Here is an 18,549-nt window from a genome sequence, read left to right on the forward strand (position 1 = left end):
TCCATCCCAGAGTAACTCTCAGCATGCACCGCTCCACGCTTTTTTCCTAAATACTTTTCAGCTTTTGTTCCATGTTCTTGTTTGATAATTCTTATTTATCACCGGTGCTATGGTATAAGCCATTGTCCTTGTGTATTCTGTGCAACGGCATGGACCATAAATAGCTCGGCACACACCCGGCTTGTTGATGTCCAATTGAACGATGCAATGCGGTGGCACTTGAACCTTAAAGCAGGATCCAAAATCCTGGCTTCTCGAGTTGCCACGCATCACTTCCCCATCCATTTGCCTCAATACTGCAACTGTCCAGGAAGCACAGCAAATCGTGGAAAAACGAACGTCTCCCCATCCATTCGGATCTCAATACAGTCCCTCGCCAGCACTCGAGTCGCGCAAGCCTTTTTGGACCCACGCGCTTAACCTTCAACAATGTAACTTCAAACGTGATATTCTTGGGTCTTTCGGTAAAGTCACGTAGATAGGTTCAAAGAAAATAACAAAAAATAACAAAAAAAACTGCAACGTTTCGATCACAACACAAGCAATCGTCATCAGGAGAGCAATCTTATTATCTCTGAGATCAGGGCTAGGCCAGCCCTGAACAAGATCCGTCGACTCGATCAAGTCGCTCACATTTCTGAAGAGATGCCGCGACACTAAGGTAATACCGATCGCCTTCACACTGACATCTGCTGTTGTCACTTCTCCCAATGGTAAACGGATCTTGTTCAGGGCTGGCCTAGCCCTGATCTCAAGGATAATAAGATTGCTCTCCTGATGACGATTGCTTGTGCTGTGATCGAAACGTCGTAGTTTTTTTTGTTATTTTATTTAAACCTATCTACGTGACTTTACCGAAAGACCCAAGAATGTGAATTCCTGCAGTCACGAAAGCTTTAAGGCAACATTCAAACGTGATTCTTGGAAATCCGAATGAAGTCCACAAGACACAAACACCTCATGAAAGACCCGATGTAAAAGGTACCTGGCTTCAATCTTCCGTAAAGCTTACGGGCTACCCTAAACAACATCCGGTCGATGCACAAAAAAGGAAAATAGAAAAAACTCTCCAGTGTGCGACTGGGCTCACCCAGAACCATGGAACATATAACAATTCAATGCCCGATTCACAAACATAATGGAGGCATTACAGTGATACAATCTGCTACAGCTGACGCAGTCATCCGGCTCTACCACCTCAAAGAAACATTATTGTAGTTGCTACACGTCTGCACATACGAATAAGATGTTTGTGAAACTTGAATCGATGTGGTCATGCTATATAAAGCTGCTGCACTGGCTGAAATTGTCAGTTTGTATTTATGCATGTTGTTGTTGCAACGCGTTTTCTCAGTGGTCCGTGAACAGTACACGTCGTGTTGAGTGACCAGAACGACACGTACTGCCCCTTCGAGCTTAGTTGTTCCCCTAACTGATAAATGGAGGCTAATGAAAACACTGTTCGTACAGACGTGTCTAATGCCATACAAGACATTGATGTATGGCACCAGTTACCGCAAATGCGAGCTGTTACCTGAGCAAAATGTAACCAAGCAAAAAGTACATTTAAAATGAATAAATCCAACACTCAGTTCAGCAGAAAATACTGAACGTATGATCACCAAAAATAGAATGCGACTTCTAGATTTGAAGCTTTCGTGACTGCAAGGATGAAATTGTCAGTTTGTATTTATGCATGTTGTTGCAACGCAACAACAACATGCATAGTGGTATTCCAAACTCCCAGGGTGGTGTATTATCATCTTGTGCTAATTCCAAACTTTGTCAGTGGTGCGTTTCATGCTAATTTCCTTTGTCAGAGCGTTTGCTGTTTGCCCCCTCACAGCTTAAAGGGAGGCGACCAGCGCTTGGCTTTCTTCACTCCAACGCTGCCCGCTGGACAGGTTGGTCCCTTCACCTGATGAAGGCCGCTTGTGTTGTGGCCGAAACGTCGTGATTTTTGTTGTTTTAATTTTTTTACCTACGTGACTTTACCGAATAGAACCAAAGAGTAAGAATGCCACTTATAATAATACACATTAAACAGGATGTAATTGAATGGAGTGGTGGCACTAGGAAACTGACGAAACAACCAGTTAAATTCCCAGCCACAGTTAACATCAGTGGGTGAAGAATGACCGACATGGTGTGGTGAGGCCTTCGTTTAAGCAGTGGGTTGACAAAACGCTGTAAATGATGAACAGTGAACACATTACAATTCTCCAGTGAACTGTTTATCAACACATGGTAAACATGCCTTTAAAAGTGGCAAGGCTCCAAAATACAACTTGTTAAAATGTTGTTGTTGGGTGTCAATTTAAATTTGACATATCCACATATCTGTAACATTCCCAGAGTAAAGAACATGACAACTTAAACTGGACATATTTCCAGGTACATTCATGTTTTTTCAACTTTTAAATACACAGCAAAATAGATTCAAAGCTTTCGTGACTGCAGGAATGACTCTTTGGTTCTTTCGGGTAAAGTCGTGTAGTAATTTCTTTCGACGAGACTTTACCGAAAAAAAGTGTAACACTGCAAAATGTCATGAATGAAAATATTAACATCAAAAACAATTTTAATGAAAAAAATGTGGAATAAGTGGTGCAGAGCTAAAAGCAGCTTTTTTTCTTATATCCAAATACTGATTTCTAGAAGAGATCAGATAACGGTAATATATTTACCACATGAAAAGGGTTTATATTGCCATTTATAATGCAAATCAATTTAGAAAACACGTAATATACAAGAATGGTTCATTTTGCAATTCCAATCATCTGCTGACAATTCATTGTAAAAGGGCCTTACAAAACATTTATATTACATCCAAAACAGTATTATCTGTAATGGAAAAAGATAAAAAGGTCAAACATTGGGGCACTATACCGCATTTCTAGCTTTCATCTCTGAATATGCAAAAAAACTCGTGGGAAGAACCCAAAACTGTCTTGCATGCAATCACACTTTTTTCAAAACACACACTTTTTACAAAGACCATATTATTATTTCTGCAATTATATATATTTTTTGGCAGTTACAGTATATCCATTTTCCAATAAACATTTACATTTGGCGCAAAGTGTTTTCAATTTCGGAAGTCATACAAGGCAACAATTTGAAGAGTACATTATCGGTAACTGCCTGATACATTTCAGGGGTCAATTAGTCCACCGCACTCACACTCACTTATGACAGCATAGACTTGCTGCAGATTAGAACCCCAATCAGATTTCAATGCTTTAACTCTCACCATGACAACAAATAACTTCCCCGAATCACCTAATCAGTTTTTAATTGAATAGGTAGAGTGCAATGTACCATATACATCTTTAGCATCAAATATATATAAGGACGAAACTAAAATATTAAACAAATAACAAAATAAATAGACTGCTTACAACACTGGCTATCCTTAATTTTGCATGTATTATCCAACTTGTTTTGTACGTTTAACACGTAAAAAAAACTCCAACATTCTCGTCGTTTGCATTTGTTCATATCCCAACACATTGCATTAGATTGTAATATTCTTCAAATCGACTCAAATCCATGACACTGCTCATTTGTTGTACTTTCATATTATATCCTGCAGCTTTGAATATTATTTAAATCTGTGCTTCCAAATCTATGTGTGTAATTCTTCAAAGCTTATGCAATTTTATGTACAATTTAATTTTAAGTGAGAGATTACGTAAAACAGCGCTGATGCAAAAATTATGGTCCTTCCAATCACGTAAAACTCTGGGTTGACATGATGCTACGAGTTGGTAATAGATGAAATTCATAATAAAAACAAATCATTACAATATAATACGAAACAAAACTTAGAAAACAGCACATCTTGTTCCCGTGAATACAAACTACTAAATTGATGGACATAAGATTTACTTTTGTTGTAAGTCAAAAACCTTTGGGTCATACATGAAAGCCCATACGAGCAAAAAAGTGAAATGTTATCAACTGCGTAACATGGCCAAATTGATGCTGTGCCTTGCCTTTTCTTACACCGAGCACTCCATCCATGCTTTGTTATACGCAGGATACACGACTGCAATATTATCTTTGTCAGTCTTCAAACTCGCGCAATCATAGTACTCCTGTTCTAGTCAATGCATAAGCTGTCTGTGCAATGAAAAATCAATCTGAAAAGTTTACCTCTTGAATTAAGGCCTTATATGGCTTGGCACATTCTTATCTTTCAGAACTGGTTGTTCCCTATACCACTATCTGTAACCTTGAGTACACAGACACTGGACGAATACTCATCCTTCACGTTAAGGTAGACATTGCAGGGTTTTAGACCATTCTGTTTTTGCTTAACTAAACAATTGAACCAAATTGTCCTGCCACCTAGGGACAATCACATCGAACGTTTTATTTTACACTCTCTCAATTGGGATATGTCGTGGTGTTTATTAGGTTGTAGTTTTCCACTTTTTCTACATATATACTTGTTTATAGAGTTGTAGATGTATAGATGTAACACTATATTACATGGTAAAGTGAATTTGGCCACCTTTTTGTGAAAGTAAACATATTTGCTTAAATTAACATTATTTTCAAAGCAGAGGAAAGTTGGTAGTCTGATGCAAAGTCTTCACGGTTGTTTGCATGGAGGCCACAGGTAAATAACCGCACCGTGCAGCCAAAGTTTTCCTGGTCATAGATGTTCTTTGCCTGCCACCGTTAAGTCTGTTTGAGACGCTTGCATGGAGGTCCCAGCTGTGGAGACTGGGCCGTGGCCAAGGCACGGAAAGCATCCGCAACCAGGTGAGGGCGAGACAGAACCATGGACTTCCAGCCCGCCGTCTCCATTACGTCCATCGCATGACTGCAAGTACAAGTCAGGGTTAAGCGAGCTCCTAATAAGCAGTGTCTATAAGGATTGGGGCAAACGGTTAGTCTCCATTAAAAGGGACTGTAATGCAAATTGCCAGGTAACATCATCAATGTTACGCAGCTCAGTGACAGTCACACTCTCACTAGACTTGCCTGTTTATTATGAAGTCAATGGCCCGGGCCTTCAACTGCTCTGCACTGTGCAAATCGGCCAAGATCAAAGTCTCTACAACATTTTCCACCGACAAGTTTGTGCATAGTGCCTCCTCGCACATCACCTTCAACCTCTCTAATGCATACTTGAGAAAAGTAAAAACAAAGTGCAATTTCAGTATTAAGAACACTATTTTCTCTACCTATTTCGCTTGTATAACATTCCCTCACCCCATGAACTACTTTATAAACGCAGTATATAGCAGTCAAATGTTTGAGAATTTTCTTAAAACATGGCATCAACCTTTCAGCATATTTATGTTTTAAGTCATGTATTTATTGATCTCTACTATAATTAGGGGTCCTTGTCCTAAACTTTATTATATTGGTTACAAAGTCATGCAAATTACAAAGGAGGTGAGATGTTGTTTTCCAAGAGCTTAAAGAGTTTGGTTGTTAAGCTGATAAACAATGCAACTGCAAGCCACCATATTTCAACTCTAGCAGAATATTAAACTTTAATGAACAAAGCTTGAACATGCGACTTTATACGATTTGTATTCTTATTTCATTACAATCGCTTTAGGAACTATTGAATATGATGTTCCAGAAGGGAGAGTAATGACTCTTAACTGATTATCTGGCAGATCTTCAGGAACAGCAGGATATCCGTTTCCTTAATAAAAGTATATTTGTTCCAATTTATTTCTATACAGCCATGCCATATCAAACAATCTTTTAAAACACTTCCCTTTATTTTATTACTAATTGTATCAATTGTTAATGTGATTAACAAAAAACCCTCAATACAAGAACACACAGCCAAATGGTTGCGCTTAGGATAAAAATGCTGCATGTGAATGCACTTCAATGCACACGCACTAGCCTCTAGCATGGACTAATACCAGTTTGACATTCAATTCAATTGTGAAATTGCATGACAATTTATATTTTTTGTTGAAAATTCAATCATCTCCCAGGACATCAATTCCAAAACCTGAAAGCACTAATGTGAACGTCTGCATCATATACATTTGCTATTCATATTATTTGTGACACGGGCTTTAGAAAATACCTAAATGCTGTTTTAATTTCACTTGCGACCTACAACTGCATACCGATACATCACAAGGTGGTGCGACCTCATGTTAATATTTTAAGCGTGTAACCTTGTCAGCAGCGGCCAGCAGCTCATCAGCCATCTTCTCCAGGTTTGGAGCCCTTCCCGTATAGACAAAACTCATCATTTCCTTGAACACGTCAGGCTCCACATCATTAATCTCCACTCGATTCTGCAAGGTAGCAACACAATATATTCAAATTAACTTCGGCATATATTGGGAGACGAAAATATAGCATTAAATAAAATAAACATCCTTTATATCTACACAACACATGTAAAGTGGCTCCATTCAAGTTGTATTCAACTTGCCGATGACTATTTATTGCGCGTAATAAATCCATTCTTGACACACATGCAATGGCCTTCTGTGAAATGTTGTATAAAAAATAGCTATAAAATACAATCTAACATTCCCTCGGAATGAATACTTTTTGATAATAAATGTGCAATGCGCCAAAAGAGTTACTAGGGTAATAGTTCAACATTTGACAGCACTCTCAAGAGATACTTATCAACCGATCCATTGTGACAAATGCACCTTGGAAATGTATGATCACAGTATTAATGTGCTGTATTAAGATTGCATTTAAAGATACCTTTTTGCTCTCTTCCATTTCATGTTCAAACATAGCATTAAAAACAAGTGACCGACCTGAAAAAGGTAAAGCAACTGTTAACAAATACAGTAAAACCTTGGATTGCGAGAATAATTTGTTCCGGAAACGTGTTTGTAATCCAAAGCACTCGTATATCAAAGCACTCGTATATCAGTTGTGATCACGTGACGCTCGGCAGACAAAGCGTATACGTACTACTCGTATTGCAAAACCTCACTCGTTTATCAAATTAATATGTATTAAAAAATTTTGCTCGTCTTGCAAAACACCTGTAGACCAAGTTACTCGCAATTCAAGGTTTTACTGTACAGTGAATTGGAAAAACACCGGAATGTGGTACAGACACATTTAGATGTTATATCTAGAGATCAAATAATCTAGATACAAAAGAGGTAAAATCCAGATCCATATTTTATTTCATATGGCATATCCATTACAGATTTGTCAAACATGGACACAAATAAATGTCCAAATTAGAGGCTCAAAACCTACACAATAACTGCATTGTGAAAAATGAATTCCTGCACAACGATGATATAGTGAAGTAAATAAAAACGGAATAAAAACTTTAGCAACAGGATTATTAAATATGTTTATCTCTCACACAATACAATATTACATTTATATATATGTAGTGACATCGCTAATGTCACTGTGTAATGCCGGCTACAGAGAGGCACGGCGTGCGATGTATTAACATCACGGGCACCACGTGGATGTGGGTGCAGTACCGGCCCGAGAGGGGCATGGTGAGCGCTGTCTGACAGTGCTGAGTGGCACCACGCTCTGCGTGCGGTGCCGACCCCTACAGGATAGGGTGTGAGAGTGCTGGCCATGGGAATGGGGTTACCAAGGGCCATGGCACTTGACCACGAAGGACACGTGACCGGTAAAGTGTACACAGGGCCCCCAGGTGGGGGCTAGGGGTGGTCACGTGTCAGGGCCGGGAACCCGCTAGAGGATTCCAGAAGGTGGCCGTGGCCAAGGGCGGAGCCACCCTCACCACAGAGGATAAAAGCCGGGTCCCTGAGAGGGACCGGCTGCTGTTGTTCATCCTGAAGAATATACGTCCTACAAGAGTCACCAACACGTGGACCCGGACCCCGGCCAGGGTCCGGTCCGTCGTAGCTAATTCCCGTGTAATTAGTGTAGATAGCCTGGTGGTCCACCACCATAGGTTGTTCATGTGTTAAGGGGTAGTACCCCGTGTGTCGGTTGAAGAAGTGCGTCTGTGACTCAGTTGAATTCACTACACATATTTACTGATGTATCCTTTAACAAAAAGCATTACAAATTGACGTAAGCATTTGCCAGTGTTAGTTAATAAAATTCAGTGTAAAACAGGAAATGGCTGTAGTTGATTATCCCAAACTAATTACAGTATCATTAATTATATGGTTCTATTGTACACTAAACGACGCATGTGTTGCTTGTTGTGGCACAGACCTGCCAATACGGCCTTGTGGGCTTTAAACTCCTGGCCACCAACACGAAGCAGGCAGTCAGTGAAGCGGGAATTGTCCCAGATCTCCCCGAAGTCAACTGCCAGCCGGCAATCTGGTACTTTGAATGTACTCATGCTGGATTGACCAGAAATGTTCACGGAATCCTGCACCACAATAACCTGCATAAACATCAACCAGCTTTGAGAAGGCATTGATGATTTTTTTTTACAAATCCTCACTTAACTTCACATTTTGCATGAAGATGTAGGCTTTGGTTCAATCAAGCAAGCAAATCTGCACAAACATCCTATATCAGAACAAGTGTTGTGAATAATGCCAAAATAGTGGTCCGTGAAATGTTTTTCATATTAATAAATTTTCATTCTATATTTTTGTCAAGTTATTTTACACTGTATAAACAGTTTCAACAGGTAGTGAGGCCCCTAATTATGGGTTCTGCACAACAACAGAGGAAGTGAACAGCCCTCCTTGATGTGCTTCCTTTCATTATCAAAAATGCTTGTATTTTGTAAAGGATTTTAAAGGTAAAAAAATTAAATCTGGTGATTAAAAGGACCCCCCCAAGGACAAGAAACATTTACATCAAACTGGCTGATGTCCGAGAATAGGAAAAGGAATTAATGTGGCGACATTTAAACAAAACACTTTATGTAATACCTGACATTCTAGTTTATAAAAATGTCAAGGTTTAAATATAAACACTATCCAGAGGGAGAAAACCTAAAAAAAATTACGATTGATTATTTAATTGTTGTGCTATGTTAACTCTAGCACCAGTGGAAGAAAAAAGTGCTAGGAGAACTCATGTTAACAATTTCCCTGTATGGAACAGGGAAAGTAATTATTACAATCTTCAATTAAGTAGAATATTGACTCCAACTGTGCAATTGTAATGAATAAAATAGAAAATTACACATTAGCTGCAGCATGTCATACTTACTTCACCAAAGAGTGTCAGTTTGTTAACTGGAAGCAAGCTATTAGATTCATCAAACAAAAAATCTCTTCGAATGAATTTTTTAAATCCCCAGCCTTTTCCTTGGACAAAGCGGTATGCTCGCGGGGTATCTGTAAAAAAATAGGTTTCAAACAATACTCACCAGTTCTTACAATAAACTGTGGTAATTTCATGTAATGGGAAAAAAAAACTTCATTATATTTTCAAAGTGTAAAGATAGCAATGTATTCTGAAGCCCTGCGCCACGGTGGCAGTCAACTACCTCGCCTGGTATATAGGTCATGGGTTCGATCTCAACCCGGATGCCTGTATATTTGGAGTCTGCATGTTTTACTTGTGGTTGCATGTATTTTTATCCAGGTCTTCCGGTTTTTCCCTCCATATTTATAAAAATCCAGAGTATTTGGCTGCTATGCATTTCCACACAATAAGCCATCTCGTTAAGCTATTGTTTGTGGCCAGGGCACTTCTGAAAAAGAGCTATGTACAGTGAGGAAAAAAAAGTATTTGATCCCCTGCTGATTTTGTACGTTTGCCCACTGACAAAGAAATGATCAGTCTACCATTTTAATGGTAGGTTTATTTGAACAGTGAGAGACAGAATAACAACAAAATCCAGAAAAACGCATGTCAAAAATGTGATCAATTGATTTGCATTTTAATGAGGGAAATAAGTATTTTACCCCTCTGCAAAACATGACCTAGTACTTGGTGGCAAAACCCTTGTTGGCAATCACAGAGGTCAGAAGTTTCTTGTAGTTGGCCACCTGGTTTGCACACATCTCAGGAGGGATTTTGGCCCACTCCTCTTTGCAGATCTTCTCCAAGTCATGAAGGTTTCGAGGCTGACGTTTGGCAACTCGAACCTTCAGCTCCCTCCACATATTTTCTATGGGATTAAGGTCTGGAGACTGGCTAGGCCACTCCAGGACCTTAATGTGCTTTTTCTTGAGCCACTCCTTTGTTGCCTTGGCCGTGTGTTTTGGGTTATTGTCATGCTGGAATACCCATACACGACCCATTTTCAATGCCCTGGCTGAGGGAAGGAGGTTCTCACATGGCCCCGTCCATTTTCCCTTTGATGCGGTGAAGTTGTCCCGTCCCCTTAGCAGAAAAACACCCCCAAAGCATAATGTTTCCACCTCCATGTCTGACAGTGGGGATGGTGTTTTTGGCGTCATAGGCAGCATTCCTCCTCCTCCTCCAAACACGGCGAGTTGAGTTGATGCCAAAGAGGTCCATTTTGGTCTCATCTGACCACAACACTTTCACCCAGTTGTCCTCTGAATCACTCAGATGTTCATTGGCAAGCTTCAGACGGGCATGTATATGTGCTTTCTTGAGCAGGGGGACCTTGCGGGCGCTGCAGGATTTCAGTCCTGCACGGCGTAGTGTGTTACCAATTGTTTTCTTGGTGGCTATGGTCCCAGCTGCATTGAGATCATTGACAAGATCCTCCCGTGTAGTTCTGGGCTGATTCCTCACCGTTCTCATGATCATTGCAACCCCACGAGGTGAGATCTTGCATGGGGCCCCAGACCGAGGGAGATTGACAGTTCTTTTGTGTTTCTTCCATTTGCGAATAATCGCACCAACTGTTGTCACCTTCTCACCAAGCTGCTTGGCAATGGTCTTGTAGCCCATTCCAGCCATGTGTAGGTCTACAATCTTGTCCCTGCCATCCTTGGAGAGCTCTTTGGTCTTGGCCATGGTGGAGAGTTTGGAATCTGATTGATTGCTTCTGTGGAAAGGTGTCTGTTATACAGGTAAGCTGAGATTAGGAGCACTCCCTTTAAGAGTGTGCTCCTAATCTCAGCTCGTTACCTGTATAAAAGACACCTGGGAGCCAGAAATCTTTCTGATTGAGAGGGAGTCAAATACTTATTTCCCTCATTAAAATGCCAATCAATTTATACAATTTTTGACATGCGTTTTTCTGGATTTTTTTGTTGTTATTCTGTCTCTTACTGTTCAAATAAACCTACCATGAAAATTATAGACTGATCATTTCTTTGTTAGTGGGCAAACGTATAAAATCAGCAGGGCATCAAATACTTTTTTCCCACACTGTAACTCAGTGGGCCTTGCCTGGTAAAATAAAAATAGTTCAGTTTAGCTTTTAACTTCAAGGTAGATGAAAATCAGACCTGGATTTAAGTGTATGAAGATATAGTTCATATGGATTAGGTGAATGTGTTTGTGTATTAATAATGCTTGTCTTTGTAAACATGGTTGTGTGACGTGAGTTACATGTTAACATTACCAAAGACAACACCAAAGCAAATAATAAGAAAAAAAACATGAAAGTTTAAAACAAAAAGATAGATTTAGACTCTCAGAAAAATGTTAATAGCCTTAGCAAAGCACAGTAAATGTATGGATGTCATCACTTAAAATAGTTATCGCGCATTGAAAGAGTATCCTGAAAGTAATAAGGCAATTATAAAACAAACAATATGAACCACTAAAGCAAGGTAAAGAAGAAGTGTGAAATGGGATGAAAATGCCAACCTTTGTAAAACCACCAGAAATGAATAAAAAAATGGATGAGAATACAAACAAAAATAATGAAGTTGTAATAAACAGTGAGTGCAAGCAGAAAAAACAAAGCCGTCACTTGATAAATTACAATGGAATAACACATGGTGAAGATTGTAAAACTAGGAAAAGAAATGTCCGTAAATGACAATGTCCAGGTACACTAAGCAAAATGAAATTATTATTGGAGGGTCAATATCATGGAAAACAGAAAAAATATGCATAATGGCAACTTCTGAAGGTGGAACAGGATCAAGAGCACTTTTGGAAAATGAATTTGATAATGAAAAGTTGCAATGTGCTACAGGATGAAAGATTCCAATCTAGTGCATATTACCTACTATGAAACACTGATTACAAATAGAAACACTGACACATGGAACAAAACTACAAAGTACACAAAGCATGGAGAGAAGTATGTTGAGAATTACAGTGAGAAACTGAAAGAGGAACACGTTGGTCAAATCAAAACGGCAAATTAGAGACATCATATTCACTTTTGTAAATATAGATTGGGCTTGGACAGGACACATCGCTAAATGGGATGGTTGATGGATGAGACTAGTGGTCGAATGGGAAGAAAAGTAGAGTACATGCCCAAGACGATGTCAAACGTAGACAAGGAGATATTAGATCAGCTCATGTGAAGGATGAGGGATGGTGTTCGTAAGGTTTATAAAATGTTTCAAGCAGTCGATAAATAATGGCTGATTATGATATAATCCTGTTACCAAATACACATATGACGTGAATTGATACTTTAATACAAGTAGTTTCACCCATAGCCTTGGTTTCCTCTCCCTTGGCATTAAGAATAGAAATCTTGAACTTGGCGTAGACTTCACTCTTGGGACAGCTGACCAATACCAAGTACAACGATAGGTAATCTTTGCTCTCTTCGTCAAAACCCTCGGGGTTTATGCGTAGGCACCTGATTGAACATATGAACAAGACATGGTCGTTAATATTAGGTGTGTATGTACGCGCAGACTACATTACTAAAACAATATAGTATGAACTAAAACATGCACTATGCAAAATTGTTCTAGTAAAGCACCTCCGTGAGCATTGTGATTTTTTTTTTAATGTCATAAAATAGCCAGAATTTACTGTACCATTTCAATGTATCATTGGTGCCTGCTGAAAATGTAGAACTCTTGAGAACTTGGCCCATTTCTTCACGACAGAAGCTGAAATTGTTGATGGTCCACATATAAGAGAACTTCACGACCTTAACCTGAAATACACGAGCACATAACAGCTATAAAGCTCAATCATTACCATAAATACATGACCATTGAAAAACCCTGAAGTATTTCACCCACACATCTGAATATTGTGCTCAAAAACACAAACTGTCTATAAGGAAAGAAACATTACTGTAAATGAAAGGGTCTTATTAGTGTTCTGGGATTACCTTGCATGTTCATTACTGCACAGCGTTAACACAAGTCTCAACATGTTATAGATTAGAGTGTGCAATAAAAGGCCTTTTTATTTTTATTTGATAAAAACTGCTGCCCCTTTTGTAAAAATACACTACCAGTCAAAATCAGAGACAATTATCTAGTATAATGTTGTTAGTGCAATTCTATGAACTTTGCAATCTGATGTACAAAAATAGCCTGTACAATGATAATCCATAATTGCACTTACACATAATTATGAAACCATTATGGATCGCTTTGCGACGAACAAAAAACGTGTAAAAGTTAAATGCATTAGCCATGCGCATACTTTGACCGGCACAAGACGGAGACCCGTTGAATGTGATTGGCCACAGGGGAACAAGTTACCTGTGTGTAGCACCAGCTTTCTGCGATGGGCGCATTGGACATTTCAGACGGAGGTGGGGGGCTCGGGGCCCTGGACATGTTTGCATTGAATGCGAGGGAAGTGACATCATCAGGTGACATTAAGAGGGAAGGGACATCATGAGGTGACATTAAGCAGGAAGTGACATCATCAGTCAACATTAAGAGGGAAGTGACATCATCAGGCGATATTAACATGTAAGTGACATCATCAGGCGATATTAACATGTAAGTGATTACGAGTTAAATGTTCTTGCTGTGGTTTTCACACCTGACGATGATTGCTTGTGTTGCGGTCGAAACGTCGTAAGAATTTTATTGTTTTATATTTTTTATTATTTTATTGTTTCCCTTCTACATGGTGACTTTACCGAAAGAACAAAGAATATGAATCGCTGCAGTCACGGAAGATTTAAATAATTAAATAAATTGCAAGAGATTGATTATTCGTGCAAAAGAGAGTCGCGTAACCGATCACTCAGGAGTGGGACCTGCGCCTTTAGTGGCACCCCGACGTGAAACGAGCACACGGCACCAACTGTCCCCACTTCCTGAAACGGAACGGGGTTTTACAATCGATGCACGTGCAACTAGTCTCAATGATTGTTGCGCACAGGAGTGCTTCAGGAGAGCATCAGCGAGGTTTTACTGTTCCTCCTCCACTGGAGGGGCGCAGGCTACAGCACAGCGGTTTACCACCAGGCACTCCGTAGTTTGGGTTGTGTGGACACAACATCGCAGGGCTGTGAGACTTCTTGAAGGAGGAGATGTGGCACATCAGCCTGTTGATGTTTTGATTTAAAGCTTTCGTTACTGCAGTAATTCATATTCTTAGCTCTTTCGGTAAAGTCACGTTGAAGGGAAACAATAAAATAATAAAATATATATTGTGTTTTATATATATTTTATTGTTTTATTGTTTCCCTTCAACGTGACTTTACCGAAAGAGCTAAGAATATGAATTAGTGCAGTCACGAAAGCTTTAAATCAAGAGTCCATCTATGTTCTGAAAAGAGGAGGGGGGAGACGAAAAATTAATTTATGCTGTCTGAAAGCCACCGTAAGCGTGAACAATCAATTAAGACCTGAAATGGTTTATCAAATCCTTCCAATGATTGCTAAGCCAGAGTCCATCTTCTCGGTTGAAATTGTCTCTGTGTTTGTATATGTGGATGGCCTCATGAACAAATCTCTCATGGTAGCCAGATGGATTGCAAAGAACCTCTGTCTTGGAGAAATCAATGTCATGTGAGCCTACTGAATTATAACAGTGATCTGCCATGGCCGAGGTGTTGGTCCTACCGTGTTTAAGGTCTGCTTTCTGTTCACGAATGCGGTCCGAGACATGGCGTTTGGTTTCTCCAATGTAACTACTACCACAGAGGCAACTTAGTTTGTAGACACCAGGGTACTGTATGTCGTGATAGCGAACTAATGCGTATAATGCTCCCACATTTATAATGAACTTAGGTGGGTGACCACTATTGATTCCCATGTCACAGGGCTATACCTAATACATGAAAACTTGAAATGAAACTTGAAATAACAGACTGTTGAGGCAATTGCTGTTGGCGAGTAACAGCGTCCATGAAGGCTGGCACAGCACACGAGCAGTGGGTGGCCAACAGCAGGCCCGGCCACCAGAGACCCACAGAGACCCACAGGGACACATAGAGACTGACAGAGACACACAGAGACCCACAGAGACTCAGAGAGACCGACAGAGACACACAGAGACCCAGAGACACCCACAGAGACACACTGAGATACACAGAGACCAACAGACACAGAGATTCATAGAGACCCACAGGGACACACAGAGACCCGTACAGACCCGTAGAGACTCATAGAGACCCATATAGACCCAGAGTGACTGAGACTCGTAGACACCCATAGAGGCTCAGGGACTCACAGAGACCCATAGAGACACCATCACCACCACCATCATCACAACCATGATCATCACCACCATCACAACCACCTCCACGATCACACTGCACCAGGTACTCATTTAAAGCCATGCCGACCCATGGAAAGCGGTTTAAATATTCGGCACCATTATTGGTCGTGAGTGGGGAGGAATTGAACTCTGTTCACTGGGTTCGCAACACAGCGTTGCAAGCCACCACACTGCCGCTCCCCATTAGGACGACGCACACGGCATTGACAACCTTGATGCTTTCGGTTGCTTGCGATGAAGTGACCGGTTGGCTCAGCCTGTCAAGAGCACCGAGCTATACCGCTGAGACCATGGGTTTGAAATTCAGGCAACTTGCTTGTGATTTTAAACCAGGTTTCTCAAGCGTATTGCATTTGGCTAAATTCCAGCTGAGAATGAAAATATCAGTTTCACTCTCGTACGTGAAACATTTTTCTCGGTGGCAGGGCGTGTGGGGAGGTGCTGCTCATGACTGTTTGGGGGGGGGGGGGTGGTAGTGACACGTGGCCCCCCAATGATCCGATCAAAATCCCTCATTTCGATCGGATCATTGGGGTTTACAGTGAGGGAAAAAAGTATTTGATCCCCTGCTGATTTTGTACGTTTGCCCACTGACAAAGAAATATAATTTTAAGAAATATAATTTTAATGGTAGGTTTATTTGAACAGTGAGAGATAGAATAACAACAACAAAATCCAGAAAAATGCATGTCAAAAATGCTATAAATTGATTTGCATTTTAATGAGGGAAATAAGTATTTGACCCCCTCTCAATCAGAAAGATTTCTGGCTCCCAGGTGTCTTTTATACAGGTAACGAGCTGAGATTAGGAGCACACTCTTAGAGGGAGTGCTCCTAATCTCAGCTCGTTACCTGTATAAAAGACACCTGTCCACAGAAGCAATCAATCAATCAATCAGATCCCAAACTCTCCACCAGTCAACGCCCTACCTGGTTGATTGACGTTGAGAGACCACGCCCACACACGTGATCGTCTAACGTGGTCGATTCCCACGTCTACACAGGAGGAATCGATTAATGAAGGTTCATTTTAGACCACTGTTGATTCCCATGTTATCCCAATGCAAATCGATTTTATTAGCCTAAGCCACAAATAAATCGATTCCCATGTTATCCCAATGGAAATCGACTCATACATCCGTAACTCTACTATAATGGATTCCTAATGTTATCCCATTAGGAATCGGCGCGAGTATAGTTAATCGAAATTTAAATCGATTTTCACTGCAGGTGACTTGGCGCAGCAACCACGGTGAGCCGAGCCGATCGATACATCATCGGGTGCCAGGTTGTGGTGGACGTGGGGAGCGGTGGTGCAGTGGTTAGCGCACTGTGTGTGTGTGGGGAGCGGTGGTGCAGTGGTTAGCGCACTGTGTGTGTGTGTTGAGTTTGTGTGCGTTGGGGTGGTAGCTGTGAACACAGTGGGTACTGTGTGGTTAGTAGTGACAAGTACATTATTATACAGCAGTGCCTTAAACTTGTTATTAGATTCAAGTATAACGTTGCAATGACTATTGTTTGCTAAACATAACTTAACATTTTTAATGACTGAGTTGAGTTTATGCGTGCGTTGGGGTGGTAGCTGTGAACACAGTGGGGACTGTGTACTCAGTAGTGAGTAGTACATTATTATACAGCAGTGCATCTCATACACACACATCTCATACACACACACATCTCATACACACACATCTCATACACACACATCTCATACACACACACATCTCATACACACACACCTCATACACACACACATCTCATATACACACATCTCATACACACACACCTCATACACACACACATCTCATACACACACATCTCATACACACACACACATCTCATACACACATGCATCTCATACACACACACATCTCATATACACACACACATCTCATATACACACACACATCTCATACACACACACACACTCGCATGCATCTCATACACACAAAGACAAAGACCCCCGTATAGCCTTAACAAACTCGGGGCAATGGCTGGGAGCCAACACCTATGAAGGCCGGCCCAGCACACGATGGGGTGGGTGGCCAAACACCACGCCCGGCCGCATTTGTCTCCCAAGTGGCGATGTTCACACCCTGCACCAAGTACTCATTTAAGGCTGAGTTGACTTCAAAGACAGAAACAGGAATACTTCTTCACAATTATGGCAAATCGCCTGATGAAGCTGGTTGTAATAATCAGTGAAACGTCATACTCTAATGGTAAATGTTCTGGGTTTACTATCCAATACACCAGTGTGCTGAAGCAGTAACTAATTGGCACGTTTTGTTTACGTGAAATATGCTCTGACTTTAACATAGCTATTTCTGTGACCAGTTACAAGCTAATCACTCAGCTATTTCAATGCTAAATTCTATGCTAATTCCTTTGCCAAGGGGTACCTCTGCGGATGTGTATACTTTAACTTAGCTATTTCAATGAGCCATTTCAATGCTAAATTATATGCTAATTCCTTTGTCAAGGCGCTTTGTGTTTTTCTTCTCACACAGCTTAAAGGTCGTGATCTGAGCGTGGCTTCTCTCACTCCAGCGCTGTCCTCCAGACAGTCTCGTCCCTTCACCTGATGAAGGCCGCTTGTGTTGTGGCCGAAACGTCGTGATTTTTTGTTATTTTATTTTCACCTACGTGACTTTACCCAATAGAACCAAAGAGTATATTTTATACTTTTTGCATTGTTTACAGTCTGGAAGCTACCCACATGGCAAATGTCAAGTTTGTTGCATGTCGGGAAGTATGCTAAACATTTCGAACAGACACACATATTCACAAATTTCCCTTTTATCTATACAGACGAAGGGGTGGGTGACAGCACCACGCCCGGCCGCCTTTGTGTCCCCAGTGGCGATGTTCACACACCACAGCAATTACTCATTTGAGGCTGAGTCGATCTAGGGGAGGCCCAGGAGCGGTTGAAATAATCGTCACCGGTGGTGGCCGTGAGCGAGAATTGAACTCGGGTTGCCGGGTTCGTAGCGCAGTGCGCTAACCGCTACACTACAATGCGTTAAGCTTCCACATGCGTGGGTCACGTGACAGATTTGACGTCACAGCTCACTT

General features: G+C 40.8%; 1 protein-coding gene across 3 annotated transcripts; it reads right to left on the bottom strand.

Annotated features, from left to right (window-relative positions):
- Nucleotides 1-4,845: 4,845 nt before the first annotated feature.
- Nucleotides 4,846-13,607, bottom strand: LOC142917408 (speckle-type POZ protein-like). 3 transcript variants are annotated; one of them, XM_076062063.1, is made up of 8 exons: nt 13,494-13,607; nt 12,813-12,934; nt 12,477-12,628; nt 9,142-9,269; nt 8,182-8,344; nt 6,715-6,770; nt 6,165-6,287; nt 4,846-5,141 (listed from the first exon to the last, which is right to left on the bottom strand). In XM_076062063.1, the coding sequence occupies exons 1-8, from the start codon at nt 13,569-13,571 to the stop codon at nt 4,986-4,988; spliced, it is 978 nt and encodes a 325-aa protein (XP_075918178.1). In that variant the 5' UTR covers nt 13,572-13,607; the 3' UTR covers nt 4,846-4,985. The 3 variants fall into 3 exon arrangements, with proteins under 3 accessions (XP_075918178.1, XP_075918177.1, XP_075918179.1); XM_076062062.1 differs by having other exon boundaries at nt 4,848-5,141; nt 8,182-8,359; XM_076062064.1 differs by lacking the exon at nt 13,494-13,607 and adding an exon at nt 13,354-13,457 and having other exon boundaries at nt 4,850-5,141; nt 8,182-8,359.
- Nucleotides 13,608-18,549: the final 4,942 nt, after the last annotated feature.

The sequence above is a fragment of the Petromyzon marinus genome, unplaced genomic scaffold (genome assembly GCF_048934315.1).
Source record: "Petromyzon marinus isolate PM22_M1 ecotype Great Lakes invasive population unplaced genomic scaffold, UKy_Petmar_22M1.pri1.0 PM_G_Scaffold_49, whole genome shotgun sequence".
Taxonomy (NCBI): Eukaryota; Metazoa; Chordata; class Hyperoartia; order Petromyzontiformes; family Petromyzontidae; genus Petromyzon; species Petromyzon marinus.